The following is a 24792-nucleotide window of genomic DNA, read 5'->3' as shown; positions in this document are numbered from 1 at the left end:
AGAACTGGCATCAGGTGCCCTTGCACAGACATCTTCCACATATTTAACCTCCAAGGCAGAAATCCCCCCTAAAAGCAAACGAAGCTGTTAAATGGTTAGACCCACTCAGGTCACGGCGAGAGCGGGCTCTTGTGTCCGTCAGTTGAAAGGCGTTAGGGCCAAACAGCAGGTAATCTCTTCAATAAGGAGATCCAGAAATACACACAGAGACTCTTCTACTTCTAAGCAGCTCAGAAAGGTAAGCTGGTCTCGTCATTCTATAGATTGATTTCAGGATACTCTAAGTTGCTTCCCTCGTTGTCATCAACCCAGGGAAATTTGCAAAAACTCCAGATCAAAGGATTCTCGTTTGCTTAAACTGTTTTCAAAAAACGAGTGACTGAAAGGTGTCCTGTCTCCCATCCCTTCTTCCTCTTCTCACACAGGCAGAGGGGAGCTTGCTGGAGCCCGCTGCTGACCTTAGAAGGCCATGTGCATCTCCAAGCTCCGTCTGGAAGTTGCGTTCCGAGGGGAAGGCGGGAGCAAGAACAGGCAGCTTCTCAGCCTTTTCGCGAAGCCAAGCCTATGGGCTCCTCCACGGCCCCAGACCCACCTGAGACCCCGTTTTCTTCCTTTGACACCAACCACAGGGACTGGCCTTATTCCCCTTTTCTTTTAACTGTGCCTGTCATTCAGTCCGGACCCCAAGAAAGCAAGACGCAGGCCAGCCCATGAAGCTCCCTCCCAAAGCCCAAAGCCCAAAGCCAAGCTAAGAAACGTTTTCATGTTAATGAGCTTTATTGCTACCAGCCGGGGGAGGGGGGAGGGCAACAGGGTTAACAAAATTGATAAACACACTGCTTTTTCTTCTTTATTTGCAAGTATCTCTCTCGATTCTAGTTGGGAATCGTTTGTAACAGGCAGCAAAATTAATGCGTTCCCTATAATTAGTGTTTTTCTTCCCATTTGGCTTAAAAAACCTCCCCCTCCCCGAATTAAGGTTATACCCACAGTATGCCTGAGTATATCCACAGTAATACACTTTCAAAATCTAGAACCTTTGGCTTCCAATTCAGCAGTGGTGGAATCATAACAAGAAGCCGGGTCTGGTATCAGAATCTGCTCTTTACCCCAAACCACAACGCCTTTCCTACGAGAAAATAAAAAATAAAAAGCCTTTTTCATTCCCCTCACATCAGCTAGCTCTCTGTGCCCACCGGGCAACATATTTGGAGAAGCAGATCCTTCGGAGCCATTTATATCATCAAGACTTATGGTTATCTTAATTTTAATAACAGGGTAACTTCACAGTAATTGTGTGCTGAATTCCAGACGGACGTGCAAAGGTTTAAAACCACTCTCCCAGTCCATCCTCCCTCCAGCCCTGGCTCTGAACGGTGGGGTGGGCTTCGTCTTGGATCCGACACAGTTTCTCAAAATGTTGATTTATAGTTATCCTGAGTGTGTTGGCAATTTTCATAAGCTACTTTCTCCTTGCTCTGCAGATCTTGTACGCATAACGTGTAAGTGTTGACTTTATTAAAAATACATATGCCTCATTTTGTGTTCTTTTGGCGACATTGAGAATCCATTGTCTTTGGGGTAAAAGGGGTGCGTTTCTAAAAGGGTTTGAAAGCGTCAGCCCGGGTTGGGAGTCTGGTCACTGGCAAATGGCCAGCTAGTTCTCATTTGGAGTAAACGGCTCCACAAATTTATCTTTCAAGGGAAAACCCCATCCCGGCGCTATTGGGATCCAAATTTCTAAGAAAGAAAAGGAGGAAGTGGTGAACTCTGAACATAGGGCCTGAGTTATGTTGCTCAGTAGTGGGGTGATGAGGGCCACGGGGCTGCCCGACTCCAGAAAAGGGTGCGTGGGTTCTGGGGCTCCATCCATCAGGGACTCCGCCGCCGCCCGCTAGAGTTCTTTCTTTAAAACCACACGCTGCCTTACAAGGTTGGGAGGGGAGGGCTAGCCAACTCAACCCTGACCTGGGATGGGGGTGGGAGGGCGGCATTTCAACTTGTAAATCCCCTGACTGTATTTGACGGGCCTCTGGAAACGCTAACACCACTGGCGACCCTGAAAAGGGGGAAATTCCCAGTGGGAATTTATGTAAATGTGGCCAGTTACAGAAAAAGGTGAGAAGCAAACCATGACTTGGGTATTTTTGACGTCGGAAAGAAAGTCCCGAGTACAGAAGGGAGCAGGGCACCTGAGTTCACTGCTAGCTCAGGGAGCGCTCAGGCGTGGATGCGTCTTCGCCAGAAGTCGCTGTCCGCCGCCCCCCGCACCCTCGTGAGCCCTGCGGACGCTGGGTTCTGAGCCGGCTCCGATGACACCGGAGGTCCGCGTGATCGCCACGGAGGGTCTCGCCCAGTGAGACAGGCTCACGAGGTCTCGCAGGTCAACCTGGCTCCGGCCCCACCGCGCACCCAGGGCATTTTTGACCGTGTTCCCCTACTGAGCGCCTCCGCTCGCCCTCCCAAGCCAGGGGTCCTTAAGCTAGCCCCCCCCCCGCCCCCCCCGCGTGGTTTCGTCTGCCTGGTCGCGTCCACCTTGGGGCCCCGGGGGCCTTGCCCGGGCCGGCCCCGGGTGGGCACGCTGTCAACAGCGGTGGAAAGGCAAAGGAGGGGGGGGGGGCAGAGAGAGGCGTGGCTGTGCCCCTCGCGGGACCCGCATCGTCCCCACGACCCAAACGGTTTCTTCTGCCAAAGGGGCATCTCTTCCAACCCGGGCTCCCCGCAGCGCCCTCCGCGCACAGCCTCTTCCGCGAGGCTGTGGCCCGCCGCACACCGTCTTCCCCGAGGTCGGGGGCTCCCCGCGGCAGACCTCCACCCCCAGGCCGGGGCGGCGGCGCCGGACCGGACCGCGGCAGTCTCCCGCGGCCCCGCTCTCTGCGTTTGGCAGCCGGCCGCCGTGTCAGCGCCCGGTCGCGGCCTCACGCGGTTCTCTGTCTTGACTCCGCAGATCCAGGCGCGGTGACATTGGCTAGGAGTGGGGGAGGAGGGAAGCCTCACAGCCCCGGCCTGGAGCCCCCCCCCCCCCGCCCCCCAGTTTCCACCAAGGCCCTGAGACGCCGCCCTAGGGTGGCTCTTTTAGGAGCAGCCTGCCAGCCACAGTGGGCCCGGGGGCTGCGCGACCGGGGGACTCTGCGGCCCCTCCCCTCCGGGAGCTCCCAGTTCAGGGGGGCGCGACCCGCCGGGCAGCCCCGGCCCCAAGCCCCGCCGCCCGTGCACCCACTAGTCCTCCGCGCCCCGCGGCGACTCCCCGCTTTGAGCTCGGAGTGGAGTCGGCCCCCACCCCGAGCCCCGGCTCCCGGGGACGTGGAAAAGCGAGCTCAGTGGCTCCGACGCCAGAAACTTCCAACCCCGACCGGGAGGCCTGACGCCCCGGGCGGTGCCGGGCCACGGCGGGTGGGGGAGGGGGGCGCGGGGGAGGGGTGTTGGAGGCTCCCGGGGCGGGAAGCAGGCTCGGCTCGCGGGGTCCCCCGGCCCCCACCCTCGCCCTCCTCCCCCGGGACGCCGAAGGAGAGGGCGGGGCCGCTCGCCGCCCGAGGCGCCGGCGTCCGGGCTCCCGGGGCCTTGCTGCTAGTTGTCGGGCGCGTGCTTTTCCGCGCTCCGGCGCCGGGGAGCCCTCGCTGCGCTCCGAACTTTTGCCGGGCGCCGGGGCGGGGGACCCGGGGCGCGCGCCTCCGCCCGCGCGGCCGCCCCGCCCTCCTCCCCCCGCCCCGCGCGGTCCCCGCCCGCCGCGCCCGGAAAGCCCCCGCGGCTCCTCCCACCCCCGAGGGGCTTTTCTCCCGCCTGCGGCGACTTTAGTCTTCGAGCGCGGCCGCCGGGCGCTCGTTTCCGCCGGGCCGGGGCCCGCGGAGCACCGCTCTTCTGGGGCCGCGGGGGAAGAGGGGCGGTGACCTCGGTGCACGCCCCCCGCCCCGGTCTCCCGGCCCGCGCCCCGGCCGCCGGCATGGTGTTGCTGGCCGGGCCCGGGCCGGAGGGCGGCGGGGCGCGCCGCGTGTCTCCGCAGCCGCCGTCCCCACCCCGGGACGCTCAGGCCGGGGCGGACCCTGCCGACTACGAGGAGTACGAGGACTTCTCGTGTCTGCCCGACACCCGCAGCATCGCCTCGGACGACTCCTTCTACCCTTTCGGAGGCGAGGAGGAATACGGCACCGCGAGCGCGGAGAGCGTCCCAGAGGGCGTCCCGGAGGAGGCGACCCTCCTGCGCGCCGCCTGCGCCAACGACGTGGGGCTGCTGAGGGCGCTGGTGCGGCGGGGGCCGAGCGCCGAGGAGGTGCAGGAGACCGACCGCAACGGCCGGGTAAGTCGGCTTCTCCGCAGGGTTCGGATCCCTCCCTGCCATTCCGCGCCACCCCGATCCCGGCTCTGCCCAGGCTCCCGCGGCGCCTCTGCCGCCGCCCAGAGCGCCTCTTCGTCGCTGTCTGGGCGTGCGGCGCGTGCGGCGCCGGGGGTGGCCTGCGCATCCCGGGCCGGGGTCACGGGCGGGGGGGGGTGGGGGGCTCTGCCCGAGGTCACAGCGCCGCGGGAGACGCCGCTAATCTCGCGTCCTCGCTGCCTCCTGGTCGCTTCCCGCCCCCGGAGTCCTCCTGCCCTTGAATTCCCCCCCCCCCACCCCCACCCCCGGGGGCCCGCGCTCGGATCCAGGTTGGACACCTCTCGTCGGGGCTGTTCGATCTGGGCTCCCCTCGACCGTTACCCTTCCTCGCCTGCAGGGAAAACGGTTCTGCCCGGAGCCCCACTGGCGCCCCTCGGTGACCTTGCCCTTTCCCTTCTACGCCCGAGCGCGGGCGGGCGCCTCCAGGCCCCAGGGATTCGGAGTTGCTTCCCGGAGTGCCTGCCGCCCACCTCCCCCGCCCCCAGCCCCCGGCCCTGCTGCCCGTGGCGACCTGCGAGCGTGATCTGCATGGTCACCGTCAGGAGCCAGGGCCAGCCGGGGTCCCCGGAGGCAGGTTCTGGAAGGGCAGTGGAGGGGCAGACACCCACCAAATAGGGCCGGCAGAGGTGGAGGTGGAGAGAGGCACGGGGTATCCATTAATCACGTCAAGACTCACAGATGGCAGGGCGCATCTAGAAAAGGAAAGAAAAAGTTGGCTTTCGAAGACTTGAGAATGACTAGAACAACCCAGCACACGGAGGGAAAAACCACACAGCGACCACAGCGACCAAGTGCCCGTTAGCCTGCGCTGGGTGGACAGCGGCTGCTTCTCACCTGACTGTCACAGTCTCCAGGGGCGTCTGCAGCCTCAGCCTCGCACATCTCTGGAGTGCAGGTGCACCTGCTCCCTTGCCCAAGCTGACAGAAAGGCCGCGATTTTACTTGTGAGCTGTGACCCTGTGTCTTTGGCTTATCTCTGGAGCAGGGTGGTTTGTCTCTGCCTGTGTTTTGGGCTCGGCTCAGTCAAGTTGGGACCCGCTGGTGTCACTTTCTGCCACTTGGGCGGCTCGCTTGACACAGCGTGTGAAATGGCAGAAGGGACTGTGCTTGGTGCAACCCTGAGCCCTGTGTGGCCTCGTGACTCAGGACAGTGCCCGTATCCCAGCTTCCCTCCCCCCTCTCTGGGAAGGTGCGTGGGCTGCTGGGGCCGTTTCTGCAGCTCTGCTTTTGCTATTTATTACTCAGGTGAGTTTTCACACACAGATGTGTACAGGAGAACTCTCTTTCCTGAAGGAGGCATCAGGCCCTGCTTTTAAAGGAAGCCCCACAGGGATCTGGAAGAACATGGTGGGGGGGCCGGTAGGTCCTGTGTCCTGGGCAGCCTGGGGTCTCCAGTGGGCCCGGGTGGGCAGAGGCCCAGCCTGGCTTGGCCAGCCCCCACTTCGAGGCTCCCCTGGGCTCAGCTTTATTATGTTCCCTTCGGGGGCAAAAAATAAAAGTTTGGGAACGGCCGCCTTCAAGCCAACTGAACGATAAGCCGATGCCAGGGGAGTTGGGCCTGACCAACTGGGTTTCTGGGCTACTTTTGAAAGCCACTCCCTCAGCATAGAGTCGGGGGAGGACAGTAGAAATGGACAGCGGAACAGGGTCCAGCCTCTCTGCCTCGGTTTCCTAGTTGTACCTCCTGGCGTGGTGAGTACACGACCCCCTCATGCACACGGCGCTCTGACATGGCCCTTGTTTATTTTTTTATTTATTAAAAAAATTTTTTTAACGTTTATTCATTTTTTTAGAGACAGAGACAGAGCATGAGTGGGGAGGGATAGAGAGAGAGGGACACATAGAACCCAAAGCAGGCTCCAGGCTCCGAGCTGTCAGCACAGAGCCCGATACGGGGCTCGGACCCACGAACTGTGAGATCATGACCTGAGCTGAAGTCGGATGCTCAACCGACTGAGCCACCCACGCGCCCCTGACATGGCCCTTGGTTAGCATCTTGTCTGTTTCTCGCCAGCCTCCTCCGGCACTTTTCTCTTCTGCCAGGCAAAGCTCTTTTTCTCTCGGCTTTTCCCCTTGATTACAGAGTCTCTCTTTGTTCCTCTGCATTGAGTCTCCTCCTCTCTGCTCCCCTCCAAATCAGGATGGAGAAACGGTACCCTTCTGACAGATTGCAAGACCCCTGGGCCCCTGTATCTTCTCATCAGGAGCAAGTCCTGCGTTAGGTGCTTTGGGGGAGGAGGGAGGCCAGAGCTTCTGTTCTTCCCAGTGGCTCCTGGATTCTGTTGATCAAACAGCCTCCCTCTTCCTGTGAAAACTGAGAATTAAGTGTTGTAAAGTGCAAATACACGACCAGTGGCAAATGGGGTAGCAAGTCATTGCATAGCGTTTCTTACAGACGTATTTTGTGCCAGGCAGTGGTTAGGTCCCGTAGGAGACGCGGAGAAAAATCAAACAGTGCTTGTCTTTATGAGGCCACCTTTTATTTGAGGAGAGAACCCAGAGAGTAATAGCTCCTGGTGCTTAGAGCCAGAGGCAGGGCCCCGAAGGCAGTCTAAAGAGATGTGGGGCTAATGTCTCCAATGCAAGCAGCTTGGAGCATCCCGGGAGCCCAGGGGAGACTTGGGGGGAGTGGAGGGAAGATGTTCTGATCTGGCTGACCGAGCCAAGGGGGTGTTGGCAGGGGCAGTATGGTTGATTGTGGGGTGGTACAGAGAGGGGGGGATGTAGGAGCCTGAGCTGGAGAGGCCAACCTGGGTCAGGTGGTAAGAGGCTGGCCCAGGGCAGCTGGCTAAGAAACAGGAGATTGGGAAGCCAGCTATTTTCAGCATGACAGCGGTCAGCCTTGGGGCTGAGGTGTGCCTCTCCAGATGGCCACATGGCTCGCTCACCCACTGCCTTCAGGTTCTCATCTCAGGGGCACCTTCGCAGGGATCTAGCCAGCAGCATCTGGAGCTGGGTAAGCACAGTCTAGGGGTTCAGGGATTGAGAGTGGTCATTTGAGAGAGCAGGTGACATCTGACTAAGATGTAGAGGAGATAGGTGGGGGAAAGCACACTGGGCAGAGGGCAAAGCAGGTGCAAAGGCCCTGAGGCATGAACCCTTTGGGCCTGATCTACGAGCTTATCACAATGAGTGACAGTAAAAACCTTACAGAAAGCCCTAGAGAGAGGTTTGGGAGTAGAGGGGTAATTGCGCGAACAGCAGAATGCACAGCTCAGAGTTATTGCCCACAGCCAGGTTTCTAGAAGAGAAATGTCTGTAAAGGCTCTGAAAGGTTTTCTGGGTATACTTGTTGAGCTAATAATCTCCTGTTAGTTAAGAAGGGCGTGCTTCCTGAGCTTACAGATGTTTCATTTGGTTTGAGTAACCAAGGATCAGATGTGTCTTGTTTAAAAACGTGCTCTCTCCTGGCTCCTGAGATGGGTTTTATCTTGGATGTGGGTCAGCATACGGTTTTTTTTCTAAAATATTTATTGCTCTAAAAGGATTGCATACTTTAATATGCAACACGTAAATATTTGTCAAATGATTCTCCAGTAACATTCAAACTGTGTTCTTGCTGTCATTTAGATTTATGGTGGTTTTGTTCCCTCTGACTTGGGGACACTGCAAGCTGCCATAATTCTCTTTCTTAATTCTTCTCTTCCACTTATTATCTCCTGAGTTCCACCTTTATGGCTGTGACAGCTCTGGAGACAGGACTGAAGCCAAAGGACGTGTTTGTGCTGCTTTCCTTGTTGCAGAACAGCACTTTGCATGTCAGATAGCTCTTGAACCAAATTAGACCCAATTATGCTAAATTGAAAATATTGCACTCCCTTTTTTTATTGTTTATAATTTTTTTTAATGTTTACTTATTTTTTTGAAAGACAGAGACAGAGCGTGAGCAGGGGAGGGGCAGAGAGAGAGGGAGACCCAGGCTCTGAAGCAGGCTCCAGGCTCCGAGCTGTCAGCACAGAGCCCGACGCGGGGCTCGAACTCACAGACCGTGAGATCGTGACCTGAGCCGAAGTCGGACGCTCAACTGACTGAGCCACCCAGGCGCCCCCTTTTTTTTAATGTTTTAAAAAATGTTTCTTTTTTAGAGAGAGAGAGCACGAGCAGGAGAGGGGCAGAGAGAGAGAGAGAGTGGGACAGAGGATCCAAAGCAGGCTCCGCCCTAACAGCAGAGAGCGCCATGCGGGGCTTGAACTCACAAAGGGTGAGATCAGGACCTGAGCCGAAGTCAGATGCTTAGCCAGCTGAGCCACCCACGCACCCCTGTTGCACTCCTTTCTTGCTGTAACTCTTCTCACAAATGGTTAACTTCTAGGGACTCTCCAAAGTCCCCTCCGCCCCTTTGTCTCTTGTCTCTCGGTTCAGCAAAGCCACACCTCGGCACGGGCAAACTCTTCCTTCACTCGCGTTTTATACATTTGCAGCAGTGACTGGGCCTTTTATCTTGACACACCCGTAAGGAAAAATTTGGGTTCGATTTTTGTTTTTTGTTTGTTTTTCGAATGCAGCAGGGAGACTTAACAAACTTTGGAATCACCTTTCCCCAAACTGAGACTCAGGTGGTTTGGAATTCACACCCAGCCCTTCGGCGGCTCCCAGGCCTCATGCACTGAATGTGTCGAGAGTGGCCTCGCGTTGATGGAAAGTGACTTCTGGCCTCTGTGGAGCTGAGGGCCGGCAGGCAGTCAAGCTCTGGAGCTTGTGGGCAGGGAGCTTGACTTTGCTGTTGGGCATGTATGTTAGTGTGTTATCGTAGATTCTGAAGTGTGGGGGAGGGGTGGGAAGGGAGAACAAGCAGATTAGGCCGGAGCCCAAGGGGCTGGAGCAGAGAGGCGGTCAGCTGAAGCCGACACGTGCATGCGGCAGACAGGCTGGCCGATTTGTGCTTCTTCCTCCCCAGGGACCATGCAGGGGTGGGGGCTTCGCTCTGGGCCCAGCATCAGTAGGGAGGTCCATGTGCTTTTCTGAATCTTTGTTTTTATTTTATTTTGTTTTGTTTTGTTTTATTTTATTTTATTTTATTTTATTTTATTTTATTTTATTTTATTTTATTTTAATGTTAAGTTTATTTAGTTATCTTTAGAGAGAGAGAGGGAGAGAGGGAGAACACAAGCAGGGGAGGGGCAGAGAGAGAGGGAGAGACATTCCCAAGCAGGCTCCACACCATCAGTGCAGAGCCCGCCGGGAGCTCAAACTCATGAACTGGGAGATCATGACCTGAGCCGAAATCGAGAGTCGGACGCTTAACCGACGGAGCCACCCAGGTGCCCCATCTCCGATTTTTTTTGTTAAGGGTGTAATTTTTTAAGAACAGTTTTAGATTCACAGCAAAATTAAAGGGAAGGTACAGAGATTTCCCATCGACCTCCTGTCCCAGCACATGCATAGGCTCCCCCATTACCAACATCCGCAAGCAGAGTGTGTATTTGTTACAACTGATGAACCTGCATTGACCCGTTATGATCCCCAAATCCATGGTTTACATTGGGGTTCATTCTTGGTGTTATACATTCTGTGGGTTTGGACGAATGTACCCATTATTATAATACCATTAAGAGTCTCCCATGTGTTTTTGACGCAAGTGTACCAGTTTTCCTTGGACACAAGAATGTGGAATAAGGAATAACTGTGACACCCCCAGGGCGTGTAGGACAGTAAACATTTTGCTGAGGACGGTCCAGCTCAGCTGATCTTGGCTGGACTTGAGACCAGCGGGAGTCTGCTGAGGAGGGCAGGACCAGGGAGGTCTTATCTGGGGTGACTCTGTCCGGTGGGTTTTCTCATCCTCCAGCAGGCCGGCCTGGGCTTGTTCTCCAGGGCAGGAGAGCGAAAAAGGATCAGCGTCCCTTCTGCTGAAGCAAGTCACAAGGCCAAGCCCTCTTAAGGGTGAATTTGCTTTTGTTTGTAAAAGGTGTCATTCACTAACCCTGAGCATTTATTTGTTTATTTTAAACTTAGTTTTTTGAAAGAAAATTTCAGATAGACTCCCAAATAGAGGGTACTAAGAGCCTCTGCCTCCTAACCATCCAATATCAGTAAGCATCAGCTCCTGGGGCACCTGGGTGGCTCAGTTGGTTAAGCGTCTGACTCTGGATTTCAGCCCAGGTCACGATTTCACGGTTCATGAGTTCGAGCCCTGCATCAGGCTCTGCACTGTCAGTGGGATTTTCTCTCTCTCTCTCCTTTCTCTGCCCCACCCTTGCTAGCCCCACCCCTCTCAGAATAAATACACATTAAAAAAAAAAAAACAAACATCAGTTCCCAAAGTCCTGTTTTAATTTAATTTTTCTGAGTTTTTTTACCCATTGTTTTAGATTTTTGAAAAACTCTTTAATGTCTGACTTTATAGTATAAGCTAAATTCTTATATTTGCTTCTATATTTAATCTACTATAAAATGGTCTTTTATTTAATTAATTTATTTATTTTAAAAAATAATTTATTGTCAAGTTAGCTAACATACAGGGTGCTCTTGGCTTCGGGGTTAAATTCCCATGATTCATCACTTACATACAACACCCAGTGCTCATCCCAACAAGTGCCCTCCTTAATGCCCATCACCCTTTTTCCTCTCTCCCCCCAACCCATCAACCCTCAGTTTTGTTCTCTGTATTTAAGTTTCTTATGGTTTGCCCCCCTCTCTATTTGAAACTAATTTTTTCCCTTTCCCTTCTTCCCCCATGGTCTTCTGTTAAGTTTCTCAAGTTCCACATATGAGTTAAAACATATCTGCCTGTCTCTGACTAATTTCACTTAGTATAATACCCTCCAGTTCCATCCACAGTGCTGCAAATGGCAAGAGTTCATTCTTTCTCATTGCCAAGTAGTATTCCATGGTATATAAAACCACATCTTCTGTATCCATTCATCAGTTGATGGACATTTGGGTTCTTTCCATAGTTTGGCTATTGTTGAAGGCACTGCTATAAACATTGGCGTGCATGTGGCCCTATGCATCAGCACTCCTGTATCCTTTGGGTAAATTCCTAGTAGTGCAATTGCTGGGTCGTAGCTTGGGTGAAGGTTTTAGAAATTTAGAAAGACAATTGTCATGGGGTTTTGGAACTGGAAGAGATTTTAGAGGTTATTTGTGCCCACCTTTTTGTAGTTGAAGAAAGTGAGGCTCAGGGGAGAAGGCATCTAGTACGTCAGGAGAGCTGGGTTCTAGAAGGACCCCAGGCTGCTCCCGCTGCTCCGTTGAGCCCCCCAGGGGTCTCTCCACTGTGCCCTTTCCTCCTCTGGGTGTCCATGGGGAATGGGGTAGTGGTTGGGGTGATTTTTAACATCCGATTGCTTTTTCATCCTGTACTTGTAAGGGAAGAGTAAGGCAGAGGCGTTCTAGAAATATGAAATAACAAGGTATATGAACTCCTGGAATACCATTTATTCGTCTGACATTTATATCAATATAATATGCAAGCTATTCAAAGCGATTTTGCATGAGAACTGCTATATAGGCTTTGAGATAGGAAACGCTTTAAGTATTTAACTAATTGTTTAAGTTGCTAGAATCCAAGCTGTCCTGTCAGATGTTTAGGTCAGTAACTCTAATGGTTATGGGATAATTCAGATTTTCTCTTCTTCCTGAGTCTGTTATGGAAATGGCTGTTTTTCTGTGGAAGTCTCCTATTTTTTCTAAGTTTTGAAGGTCAATTGTCGGAAGTTTTTATAGAGTTTCCTTTTTAATGTTTGTTATAACTGTCTTATAGCTGTTTTAGTATATTTTTAAATTTGTGCTGTTTCTCTTTTGTGATGAATATCATACAAAATATCCATCCAATTACTTCTTTTAGAGAGTCAACTTTTGCTCTGTGTTCTTTTTTTAAGTAGGGCTTCAGGCTCAGTGCAGAGCCCAGTGTGGGGTTTGAACTCACGACCCAGATATCAAGACCTGAGCTGAGATCAAGAGTGGGATGCTTAAGCAGTTGAGCCATGTGGGCACCCCTCTGGATCTGTTTCCTCACTATTTCATCAGTTTCTGTCTGTAAAAAAAAATTATTTCCTTCAGGTTTATTAAAGCAACAGTTTTGCTTTTCCTACAAATTGGATATACAGTATTTTTTTATTGTTCTAATTTACATTAGGATTTCTTTTCTTCTTCCTTTTTTATTTATTTTAGAGAGAGCACATGGGGGAGGGCAAGAAGGAGAGGGAGAGAGAGAATCTTAAGCAGTCTCCATTTTCAGTGCAGAGCCCAATGTGGGGCTTGAACTCATGACCCTGGGATCATGACCTGAGCCTAAACCAAGAATCGAATGCTCAACCGACTGAGCCACCCAGGTGCCCCTCTTCTTTTTCTGATCTAGAAGTTATTTAGGATTATGTTTAACATTTTTAAAATACATATTTTTAAGCTTTATTAAATGAATTTTTTAAGCCTGATTCAGAAAATATGGTCTTTTTATTTAATGTTTATTTGTTTATTTATTTTTGGAGAGAAAGAGAAAGTGCAAGCAGCGGAGGGGCAAAGAGAGAGGGAGAGAGAGAATCCCAAGCAGGCTCCAAGCTGTCAGCACAGCACATATAGACCATACTGAGAATATGGTCTATATGATACTTACTTGAAATTTCTTGAGACTAGCCTTGCAGCCTATTGGGTCAGCTATTCTAAATGATAACCAAGTGATAGTCTATGATTTCTCCAAATTAAGTAGTTCCATACATAAAATAATGTGTAATTCCTTTTTTTAAAAAAAATTTTAATGTTTATTTTTGAGAGAGAGAGAAAGGGAGAGGGCCAGAGAGAGGGAGACACAGAATACAAAGCAGGCTCCTGGCTCTGAGCTGTCAGCACAGAGCCCAATGCAGGGCTTGAACTCGTGAACTGCAAGATCATGACCTGACCCGGAGTCAGACACTTAACCAACTGAGCCACCCAGGCACCCTGTAATTCCTTTTAATTAAAAGAAATAAGAAGGTTGTAGAGAAGTTGTTAACATGTGTGAACAAAGAAAGTATGTTTCATTCAAGACAATTGGGAAGTAATTTTTTTAGACAGGCTGGTGGAATGATGGTGTAGGTATGGGGTGTGTGTGTGTGTGTGTGTGTGTGTGTGTGTGTGTGTGTGTGTGTTCTTATGGAATCAGATTTTAAGATGAAGTAGGATGTTAAGAATCCTTGATGTTATTCGTTGTGTGTGTACATAAACGAGACTGTTTTCAAGTGATGTTCTTATAATTTTTTTTAATGTTTATTTATTTTTGAGAGAGACAGTGCAAGCAGGGGAGGGGCAGAGAGAGAGGGAGACACAGAATCCGAAGCAGGCTCCAGGCTCTGAGCTGTCAGCACAGAGCCCGACATGGGTCTCGAACTGATGAACCATGAGATCATGACCTGAGCTGAAGTCGGCCGCTCAACTGACTGAGCCACCCAGGCACCCCTCAAGTGATGTTCTTAAGTTTGAAAGACAACTGAAGGTGAATTTTACTTATTTCTACCAAGTCAGAGATAGGAAATTACGGTAGACATGAAATCTCGAGTGACGGTTGGCTCAGTGGCTTTTAAAATTGGGTTGGAGTCGTGGGACTGAGAGCAATTTCAAAGTCACAAAAACAGATGTATGCTTCCCAAGGTGTATTCATGTCAGCTCCGAATAAGTTCAATCCGGAGTAGGCAAGTGATGGGATGTGGAGTCAAGCATTTCTCTCTTGCTTCTGTTTCTGGGATTTAACTGACTCCTGGATCAGATACAGCACCTGCTAAGCGAGGGCCATTCCAGCGGAGAGAGGCCAGGCGGGGGGTGTAGAGGCGAGCCCCTTGAAGAGGCAGGAGCAGGGTGTTACATAAATTCAGTGTCGCACATTTCCTGAGACGACGGAAGGTGCAGGAAGTTGATTTAAACATAAAGGAAGGTGGGCAATTAGGCTGTGTAATTCCATTTGTGTAACATTCTTGAAATAATGCAGTTGTAGCAATGAAGACCAGCTTATGGGTTGCCGGGGCTAGGGTTTCTGAGAGAGGAGGAGTGAGGGGCTCCCTAACGGGGTGGCAGGCGGGGGCCTGTGGTGACGGCCAGGCCTGCATCTGGACTGTGGTGGTCTACACGTGGGTTGAAATGGCAGAGAATCACCCCACCCACCCCACAGCTGAGCAAGCTCTGTGGGTTGTGGCCATGTGCATTTCATGGTGGTGCCCCTGCCCTGTAATTCTGTCACATGTCAACACCGGGGGGGGGGGGGGGGCGGCGGTTTCTGTGAATCTATCATTCTTTTTTGTTTTTTTTTAAGTATTTATTTGAGAGTGAGAGAGAGCAGAGGAGGGACAGAGAAAGGGGGGCAGTGAGAGGGAGACAATCCTAAGCAGGTTCCTCACTATCAGCACATGGTGCTCGAACCCACAAACCATGACCTGAGTCAAAATCAAGAGTCAGACGCTTAACCGACTGAGCCACGTATCATTATTGGCCTGTATCATTATTTCACGATCACCAGTATAATAATGAAGGAAGGCAACCCTTAAAAGTTGTTAAGGTAGAGATATTTTATGTCAGTTTTACCACCGTATAAAAATTGGAAAATAAAATAAAGGCATGCGTTACCTTTTATCTGTAGCCTTACCTCCATGAATAGATCAGTTTTAGATACATAGTTTTTAGAAAAGCAAAGCAGTGTCAGACCTGGTTAATGTGTGGGAATGGCACCCGCTGGGAATATTAGATGTATGAGCCATTGCTGCCGTGCACTGGCATCACATGAGAGCTTTTCCCAAATACAGGATCCCAGGCCCTCCCGAGACCTACTGGACCAGAATCAGTACTTTACTCAGGCCTTGATGTGATTGGCACGTACACCCGTTTGAAGAGCTCTGGGACGTTTCTTAGAGCAGATTGGTGGCCAAAGATGGCGGGCTCAGGTTGGTTACGTGACCGTGGACAAGTCACATGATCTTTTCGTCTTGAGTTTCCTCTAGATCCCCAGCCATAAAATGGGGATGCTTAGTATGGAAATAGCAACACGTTACAGAGGCTCGAGGCAGAATGCACATCACAGGCACTCAGTAAGTGGAGCTATTGTTTCCATGGCGAGTTAATCTCAAGATGGTTTCCAGTACGGCTGTTCCAATTTTAGCCAAGAGAAAAGGAGGAAGCAAGAGAATGGCATGTCTAGTTGGTGATGACTCTTCTGTCACCACAAGAATGTTGAGGGTGGAGCCTGTGTTGAGCGTTTATACTCAGCGAGCGGCAGTTGGTGCCATGGGTGCAGATGAAGCCAGGTGTCAGGGTAGATGGGAGGGAGAGAAGGGTGTGGCGCCCCATCTTGGTGCGTCTTGGGAGCGCCTGTGATTCCAGATGGGTGGAGACTGAGACGCTGCCTCAGGAAGTGGAGGGGAAGCAGTCTGAGGCTTGGGGGAGAACGAGAAGGGTTTAGACTCCCAACCGATGAGGAAGGAGGGCACTTCCGGGAGGGGGAAGATGGCACATATGTGCTGGGGATCATTACAAGCCTTTTTCGTTCTTCAGCATTGTCCTCGAGTACAGGTTAGTGCGGAGAGCCCAGGAATCAAAGCCCTGGTCCATCCGGAGACTCTCACAGTCTGATGCCACTGCAGCGGGTTTCCAGAGTTTCCTTCCGTTTCTACTTTTCCTTGATATGGTCGAGCCAGGCATTCCAAAGGGCCTGGCCCTGCCCCTCCTGTCAAGTTGGTCGGTCTGTATGGCTTCCGCCCAGACCTTCCAGCTTTTGTATTTGAAAACACGAGGGACAGTAGTCATGTGCTAAAAACAGCAGTGGTGACTCAGCTCCTAGGTCAGTTTTACCAGCGCTGTGAGTTCGGTCTTGTCTCTTTCGGGTTAGATAATGGGTGGGTTTCTAGGAAATCACGTCCATTTATAGCAGTGCCGAGCTGCACCGGACTCAGCCGAGGAGACTTTGAAGCGAGGTTGCTGCACCGTGGGGTCCTTTTGTTACCAGGAGATGCATCTCCCTGCTGGCTGTCCTGCCTCTCGGGATCCAGATCTTTGGGGGACCTGTTTCGTCCACAGTGGAAAGGGACATAGGCACCGAGGAGTGGGGAAGGAGCGACCCTGGTGCATTTTGTTACCGCACATCCTCTTTTGTTGAAGGGTGGGCTGGGACAGGCCACGTCGGAGGTCTCTGGCACATCCTCCCTGCGTTGTGATGGAGTGGGGGAGGCCGCCTTCAGCAGCCACACGATGGCCCTGTGGGGTTATCATCCTGCTCTGTTGCATCTGGGAGTTTCCTGCGGCAGCCCTGAAAGTCCTGACTCCTGGGAAACCCCTGTGCCCTGGCAGATCCAGGTGGTCGGTCACCCGTTGGGGCCACATACGAAGTGTCCCCAAGAGAAGCTGAAAGACCTGCTGACCTCAGATTTCCTCCTTTAGTGGCACCTGGGCTTCTTATCTTGGAGGAAAGCTGTTGTGTTAATTTATATTGTGGTGGGGGGAGGGGGGTTGTCCCTGGGAGGGAAGCATTTACCTAAATTTAGTTGCTCAGACTGTGTTTTTGTTTTACGTTTATTTTTGAGAGGCAGAGAGAGCGCGAATGGGGGAGGGGTGGAGAGAGAGGGAGACACAAACTCTGAAGCAGGCTTCAGGCTCTGAGCCGTCAGCACAGAGCCCCACGTGGGGCTCGAACCCACGAACCGTGAGGTCATGACTTGAGCCAAAGTCGGATGCTCAACCGACTGAGCCACCCAGGCGCCCCTGTTGTGTTTTGTTTTAAAATAGGTTCTATGCCCAATGTGGGGCTTGACCTCCTGACCCCAGATCAAGAGATGTATGCTTTACCGACTGAGACAGCCGGGCACCTCTGGGCTGTTTTTTGTTTTTTGTTTTGTTTTGTTTTGTTTTATCATGCTACAGCACCCATGTGGGACACGTGACAGGTGTAGCTTCTTGAGGGTACTTTTGGGGGGCAGGGGAGCCCTTGATCAGGAAGGGCCCTTGGGTGGATCCTGGAGAGGAGGGCTGAGTCTCCATTGCCACACGTGAAAAGCAGGATAAATACATTTCCCTAAAATGCACCAGGAACTCTGAGGTGAATTTGAAATTTTCTTTGGTGTCGACAGATCTAAACCCATTGGTTTTAGAATGAGGTATGAGTGAATTGAGTTATTTTTTTTTTAGAAAAACCAGAACTGGGGCGCCTGGGCGGCTCAGTCAGTTGAGCGTCTGACTCTAGATTTCCACTCAGGTCATGATCCCAGGGTCATGGGGTCGAGCCCTGTGTTGGGCTCTGTGCTGAGCATGGAGGCTGCTAAAGATTCTCTCTCCCTCTGCCCCTTTCCCCTGATTGTGCTTTCTCTCTCTCTCTCTCCCTCCCTCCCTCTCCCCCCCCCCCCCCCCATCATGCTCAGTAAGATGCTGTTAACTTATTTTGAAAGGATTCCCAGTGGGAGTGCCTGGGTGGCTCAGCTGGTGGAGTGTCCAACTCCTGACTTCAGCTCAAGTTATGATCTCACGGTTCGTGAATTCGACCCCAGAGTCCAGCTCTGTGCTGACAGCGTGGAGCCTGCTTGAGATTCTCTCTCTCCCCCTCTCTCTGCCTCCCGGTCACTCGTGTTTGCGCTCTCTCTCTCTCTCTCAAAGATAAATAAATAAACATTTAAAAAATAAAAAAATAAAGGGTTCCTAATGTTAAATCAATGGAGGGGCCCTTTGAAAAGAGCTAAAAACTCCGTTTGTTTGCATTGGGCTGTTTCCATGTACCATTTTGCAAATGACTTGATTTCGACCTAAGAGCTTTGGCAAATACGTGGGGGCTGTATTTCCTTATCAGCAACATGCGTACTGTAGCAAAAAGTTTCTGTAAAAAAGAAAAAGCTCTTTTTGTCAAAGGAGTGGCTGTTCCTGAATGTTGGCTGTTTAACACGTGTTTTACCCCATTCCAGAGTTCTCTGGGGTCTCTTTTATCGGGGAACTAATCTCATCATGCAACTCCACCCTCCTGACCTCATCACACTCCAGAGGCCCCACCTCCTAATACATCAAGTGCTGAAGAACTTTTTAAAAATGATTTAAAATATTATTCTACTTGCAGAGGAGGTACGTAGTTTATTTGTATAATATGTGGAGAGAACCACAGGTGCCCGACTTTCAAAAAACCCAAGGGGGTCCACCTGGAGATTTGGATTGGGTTCACATGAAGACGGTCTCTGTGTCGGAAAGGGTAGAATTCTATTGTTCTGTGATTAAAAAAGAAAATGTTTACATGAGTAAAATTAATCAAGTCATCATAGGATGTCCAGGAATAGAAAAAAAAAATTTTGTTCACAGGAAAGCTAATTCAAGTCTTTAAGGTTCGGCGTGATGGGGAATCCCCCAAAGGCAAACTCGAAGGAAGTAATGCGAAGGGGAAAGTGAAGGAAAATGAGTGTGTTAACAGCAGCCGCATTGGTACAGTTGAGAGGACTTGGGGACATTCACAGACGAATGTCAGCATCCCCTCTGAGAAAACCTTGTACCTCCAATGTGACCCTCTATCCCAGCCGCCCCTTTAGCCACAGGCAACCCCTAATCCGTTTTAACCATTTACATTATTTACGAAAGGAAATTTATGAAGGAAGAACCAGATCCCTGTCACTTTATGACAAGACATCGTGACATTTGACTCAATGAAAGAACACAGCCTTCACTCGGCTGCAGGAAGCACCGGCCGCGGGCGCGATGGGGTTAACACGATGGGGTAACATGTGCTGGTCCCCCCCTTCACGCGTCTTAACCATAAACTTCCTAGAAGTTGCGATGTATGAACAGGACTGAAGTCTTTACAAAAGGGTGCCCAGCCCCAAACCTGACCCGTTTCACACTGAGCATCAGGCCGAACTGCCCTCTTGGGCATCCCTCCGTCGCCTTGCTGACTGGTCACTGAGGTCCTCAAAGTGCCCAGCAGCGTCAGCAGCAGCTGGGGACGCACTCCTGACTCGTTGGATCCGAAATTCTGGGGTGGGGTTGGCTCTGTGTGGTTAGCAAACCCTCCAGGACATTCTGACGCTCAGCTCTGAGAAGCCTGATGGGTTGCACGTGTATCTCCTGGTCAGTGTTTCAGTTCAACCTGGGAGGCTTTCTGTCCCTCCCAGGCGCATCCTGGCTTTCTGTTTTGAAGAGAAGAGGGAGGGAGTGTTCTTCAAGCTTGTTACCCCCACCCCCTTTTCCCTGATCCTGCATCAAGGGATAGCTGTGTTTCCTTGGGCTGGCCAAGCTGGTTTTGCCCTTGACCTGTGTCGCGACAGGGACGGGAGCAGGGGAAGTGCTCAGTAAAGGCCAAGGACACACAGCTGCACTGCCGTCACCCCTGCCCTCGGAGCACGAAGCCCCTCCCCGAGTGGGTCTGGACCCCCTCAAGCCCCCCCGCTCCTATCCACTCATTGCTGTCTGCCCAGCCTCTTCCGTCCTGCCCTCTCTCTTTTCCTTCTTGTTACAATGGACTTGGAACCCTTCTAAACAAGGGAAAAAGAATCCAAAACCAAACAAACCCTAATCTCACCTGCCCCAGTGGGTTGGCTCTGATGGGATCCTGAAGTCCTCTGCTTTCCAAGGCCAAAGGCATGTGGGGCGGGCGGGTCTGTGCCCAGTGCTTGGTGCCCAGCCGTGACCGTGGGGGCTCTCTCAGGACCTCCGCCTTCTCTGGCTTTGCAACTCTCCTCGTGGCTCTGTGGTTGGGTGTTATGAAAGCATCTGTTCTGGGGGCCCAGACTGACTATTGTCAGTACTGGAAAATGACATCCCTTTCTGCATGGAAGGTGGGGGATAACGCAGCTTGGCTGGGCTTTGGAGCCCCTTCCGTCCCCTTCGGCCGGGTGCTCCTGGTCTGAACAGTCTGCTGCATGATCCTAACAGTGGCCTGACCTCGGGGTACCCCCAACCCCCCGAGCCCCTGTGAAATGCTCTGCAGCTGGGGTCACACACACTGAAGCCACCTCCTTGGACCCCATAGGCTTCTTGTCCCCTGCTCACTTTCTGGTTTCACCTGGACTTTCTGGTGTCCATTTCTTTGCCCATTTCCTGAGCCTCTTGCCATGGGTTTGTCCCTCCCCTCCCTGTGGTAGCTGTTTTTAGGCATCAGCTTGGGCGAGGCTATAGCACCAAGTTACTCAGTCACACACTGGTCTCCGAGTGCTGTGAAGGTACTTTGTGGATGTGGTTACAGCTACAGTGACTCAAGGAGATTGCCACCACTAATGTGGGTGGGCCTAGTCTAATCAGTCGAAGGCCTTAAGAACAAAAAACTGACTTTTCCGGGCGAAGGAGGAATTCTGCGTCAAGACTAACATCAGCCCCTGCCTGAGTCTCCAGCCTGCCAGCTCTCCTGCTTGTATGACCCGTTCCTTAAAATACATCTCTCTGTGTCTACATCTCCGGCTGGCTGTGTCTCTCTGGAGAGCCCTGACTCACATATTCCCTTAGGAAGACTGGCTGCTGGAAGAGCCCCCTCAAGGTCTGTTCTGCCGATGCCAGCCCTCAGCCCTGCACAGCACTCCCGGAGTCATACCCGCATTCGGATCAGCCGCGGGATTTCTTGCGCCAAACCTTCTCCCAATGTCTCCTACTTTACGTGTTTGCAACACGGCTCGTTGCCACCCTCCAACATTTGTCATTATCGCCTCTGCCTCCAGGGCTGGTGTCGTGGGTGTGCAACCTGTGCCACGCTCCAGGCCTTGTGCTTAAAAAAGGCCCCCTGTGTGGTGCAATGCTCTGCTGTCGCTTTCTGGAAATTCTTAATGATTTTGAACCAGGGCCTGGCGGTTTCATTTTGCATGGGGGCCGCAAATCACAGGGCCGGCCCTGGTGGTCCGCATCCTGGGGCAGGCCCGGCCTCCCCCATCACGTCACTTTCTAAATTCCGGACGGGCCTGGGACGGCCTCCCCCTTGCCTTTGGGGTGTCCCACCGCTGCTCTACTTTGGGGCTCTGTGCCATCTCCCTGAAACAGATGCCGTGCTTCCTCTCTGGTCTCCTTGCCACTTTCCACTCTGTTCTGCCGCTACTTCTGGGTTTGTTTTCACACACATGCCTTTCAGTACAAGGCCCACTGCAGGAAAGCTCCAGATGCCTGAGTTTCTACTGCTGCCCTTGCTGTCGGGAAGGTGACAGCACCGGGGTGACTTGCCGTCCCCCCAGCCACGTGCCGTGCCCCCTCCATGCCACGGCAGATCCTTGCTGTCCCTGGACCCACACCCGTCCCCTCTCTCTACTGCAGGGCAGTCTTAGATATCACTTTTTTTTAAAAATGTTTTTATTCACTTTTGAGAGACAGGAAGAGACAGAGTGTGTGTGAGCAAGGGAAGGGCAGAGAGAGAGGGAGACACAGAATCCGAAGCAGGCTCCAGGCTCCGAGGTGTCAGCACAGAGCCCGACGTGGGGCTCGAACTCACGAACCACAAGATCATGACCCCAGCCGAAGTCGGACGCTTCACCGACTGAGCCACCCAGGCGCCCCTAAAGTTTTTTTGTTTTAATGTTTATTTATTCTTTGAGAGAGAAAGAGAGAGCACGAGCAGGGGAGGGGCAGAGAGAGAGAGGGAGACACAGAATCTGAAACAGGCTCCAGGCTCCGAGCTGTCAGCACAGAGCCCGACGTGGGGCTCGAACTCACGAACCACAAGATCATGACCCCAGCCGAAGTCGGACGCTTCACCGACTGAGCCACCCAGATGCCCTCAGATGTCACTTTTGCTGGGATCTTTCTCCCACACCTCCTCACACGCTGGCTTCTCTCTGGGGTTCCCAGCACGGTTTGCAACTTGTTTACAAAACTCCTCTGGCTTTGCTTGATAATGCTGGGTCAATATTTTCTGTCTAGGCTTGGTCAGCTCCATGAGGGAGGGCGTCAGCACCATTCAGTTTATGTCCCCTTCAGTCAGGCAGAGTTGGCCGCGCATAGTAGGCGGTTTGTATCTGCTTGTTGAATAAAATTGGGTGCCGTGTCTGGCTGTCAGTTATATACCTTGATTTTGAAATACTTACAACTAAGGTTTCAGGGTCCTATATTTCAGTTTTTTAATCCACTTCGAGTTGATTTTCGTGGCCGGTGTGAGATAAGGATCTAATGTCATTCTTTTGGAGGTGCATATGCAGTTTTCCCGGTACCACTCATTGAGGAGACCATTCTTTCCCCGCCGCGTGTTCTCGGAGCCCTTGTCGAAAATCAGTTGACTTTACATGCTTGAAACCTTTTCTGGGCTCTATTCTAGTCCGTTGACCTGGGTGTCTGCTTTCGTGCTGGTACTATACTGTTTTCATGACTACAGCTTTGTGATATCATTTGAAATCAGGGAGGGTGATGTCTTCAGCATTGTTCTTTCTCAAGGTTGCTTCAGCTCTTTTGTGGTTCCATACAAATTTTCGATTCTTATTTTCCTATTTCCGTTAAAAATGCCGTTAGAATTGTGATGGGGATTGCACTCAATCTGTGTGTTGCTTTGGGTAGTGTGACTATTTTAACAATATTAATTCTTCCAACCCATGAACACAAGATATCTTTCCATCTTTTTTTTTTTTATACTTTCTTCAGTTTCTTCCATTAATATTTTACAGTTTTCAGTGTACAGATCTTTCGCTTCCTTGGTTAAATTTATTCCTAAGTATTTTATTCTTTTTTGATGGTATCATCAATGGAATTGTTTTCTCGATTTCCTTTTCAGATAGATCTTGATTGGTGTAAAGAAATGTGGCTGATTTTTGCATGTTGATTTTGTATCCGACAACTTCACTGAAACTCGTTATATTATTTCTAATAGTTTTTTGTGCCGTTTTTAGGGCTTTCTATATATAGGGTTGCATCATCTGCAGTGATAATCTTCTTTCTTTCTTTCTGATTTGGATGCATTTCATTTCTTTTTCTTGTCTGATTGCTCTTTCTAGTTTTTCTAGTACTGTGTTGTGTAGAAATGGTGACAGTGGGCATTCTTGTCTTATTCCTGATTTTAAAGGAAAACTTCAGTTTTTTCCTCATTGATGAGCGTGTTACCTGTGGGCTTTTCATAAGTGGCCTTTATTATATTGAGGCTTCTCCACCTTGACATTAATGGCGGTTGGGACCAGGTAATTCTTTGTTGTGGGGATCGTCCTGTGCACTCTGGGGTTGAACAGCATCCCTGGCCTCAGCCCAGTAGCATCCCTCCACCCCGCACAGTTGTGACAATGAAAAATGTCTCCAGACATTGACTAATGTCCCCTCAGGGAACAAAATCACTCCCCAGGGGAAGATCACTGAAATAGAGGACAAAAGGAAGTGAAATTGTTTTGAGTTGTGAATGCTGGTACCTATTTACATGGAGAAATTCCCAAGGTCTGACAGAAAAGTCTATAGCATTTGGCACATCTGGCCGCGCTCTCCTGCCTCTTACTGACCAAACGTTTCATGAGGCGCTTTTAAAACTTCCACGGCTTCTTTGGAAAGTTGTGTTTACCAGCTCCTGTGCAAGGCTCCTGGTCCACAAAATGAGCTGGTGTCCTCAGTGCAGTAGACGCGCCTCAGTGTCTCAGGCGGACTATTTGTTGTTGTTAGAATCTGAATGTTATACTTCATTTTCCTCTTGGAAAATACTCATAATAGGACAAGTTGTGCTTTTGAAAATGTAATACGAGGAGATGAGCCTCAAGAGGCATGACGCATCCACTCAGATTTCCCAGAGTTTGTCTTCAGTGATGATCATTCCGGCTTCATCCGGTGCTCGGAGAACGTGTGACGTGTGGAGGCGGCCACCACATGCTCGTGGATATTTAATTGATCATGAAGCTAATGAGTAGCCAGAGACGACCCACATCACGCCTGGCAAGACTGTGATGTGCCTTCTAGCACGTAAAGCCCACATTTGGTTTTGATTTCAGAGGGATTTTTATTAACCAGTCGCACTCCAAGCAAACCCCGGACTGCAGTGCTTCCTTTAAAAAGAAGCACCACAAACGCCTTTTGCATTAAATATGCTTCTTGGTTTTGGCTCCTGAGCTTTGAAGTGACTTTCTCCTCAGTTCGAGGGATGCGTTGAGTTAGCACATGTTTATTGAGCAGGTGCACCTGTCGCAGGCGCTGTTCTCGGGACCGGAGTGCTGAACAAAGTCTGAAATCCCCACTCGGATGGGGCTCGTGGGCTCTGGGGGGAGAGAAGCAATAACCTGGGGGGAGAGAAGCATTTCAGTAAAAGGCATGAAACCGCTAGCATGGGTTGGAGCACGGGGTGCCGAGGAGAAACGGTAAAGCGGGCGAGGTGTGAGCGGACGGTGCGGGGCAGATCTGAACCTTGGAGCAAAGGCAGGAGAGAAGTCAAAGTCTTGGCTGTGCTGTTGTCTAGGGGAAGGGCAGTCCAGATGCAGCAGCAACGGCAAAGGGCTGTGTGGTGGGAACACAAGGAATGTTCTGAAACAGCCGGAAGCCCGGAGGGGCAAGAGCTGAATGGAGAGAGGGAGCTGGCAGGAGAGGTCAGAAGGGACTGATGAGATCACTTAGTGAGCGAAGACCAGTCTTGGGCA

At 51.4% G+C, this 24792-nt stretch overlaps 1 protein-coding gene across 1 annotated transcript in view; it reads left to right on the top strand.

Moving 5' to 3' along the window:
• Nucleotides 1-3916: 3916 nt before the first annotated feature.
• Nucleotides 3917-24792, top strand: part of ANKRD33B (ankyrin repeat domain 33B) — an 80786-nt gene continuing 59910 nt past the window's right edge. The window contains exon 1 of the mRNA XM_042953122.1: nucleotides 3917-4294. Within this exon, the coding sequence (XP_042809056.1) occupies nucleotides 3941-4294 (354 nt within the window). The 5' untranslated portion in view covers nucleotides 3917-3940. The remainder of the gene's footprint in view (nucleotides 4295-24792) is intronic.

This window comes from Panthera leo, chromosome A1 (assembly GCF_018350215.1).
Source record: "Panthera leo isolate Ple1 chromosome A1, P.leo_Ple1_pat1.1, whole genome shotgun sequence".
NCBI lineage: Eukaryota > Metazoa > Chordata > Mammalia > Carnivora > Felidae > Panthera > Panthera leo.
The sequence above is the reverse complement of the archived record's forward strand: the minus strand, read 5'-3'. Positions and strand labels throughout refer to the sequence as shown.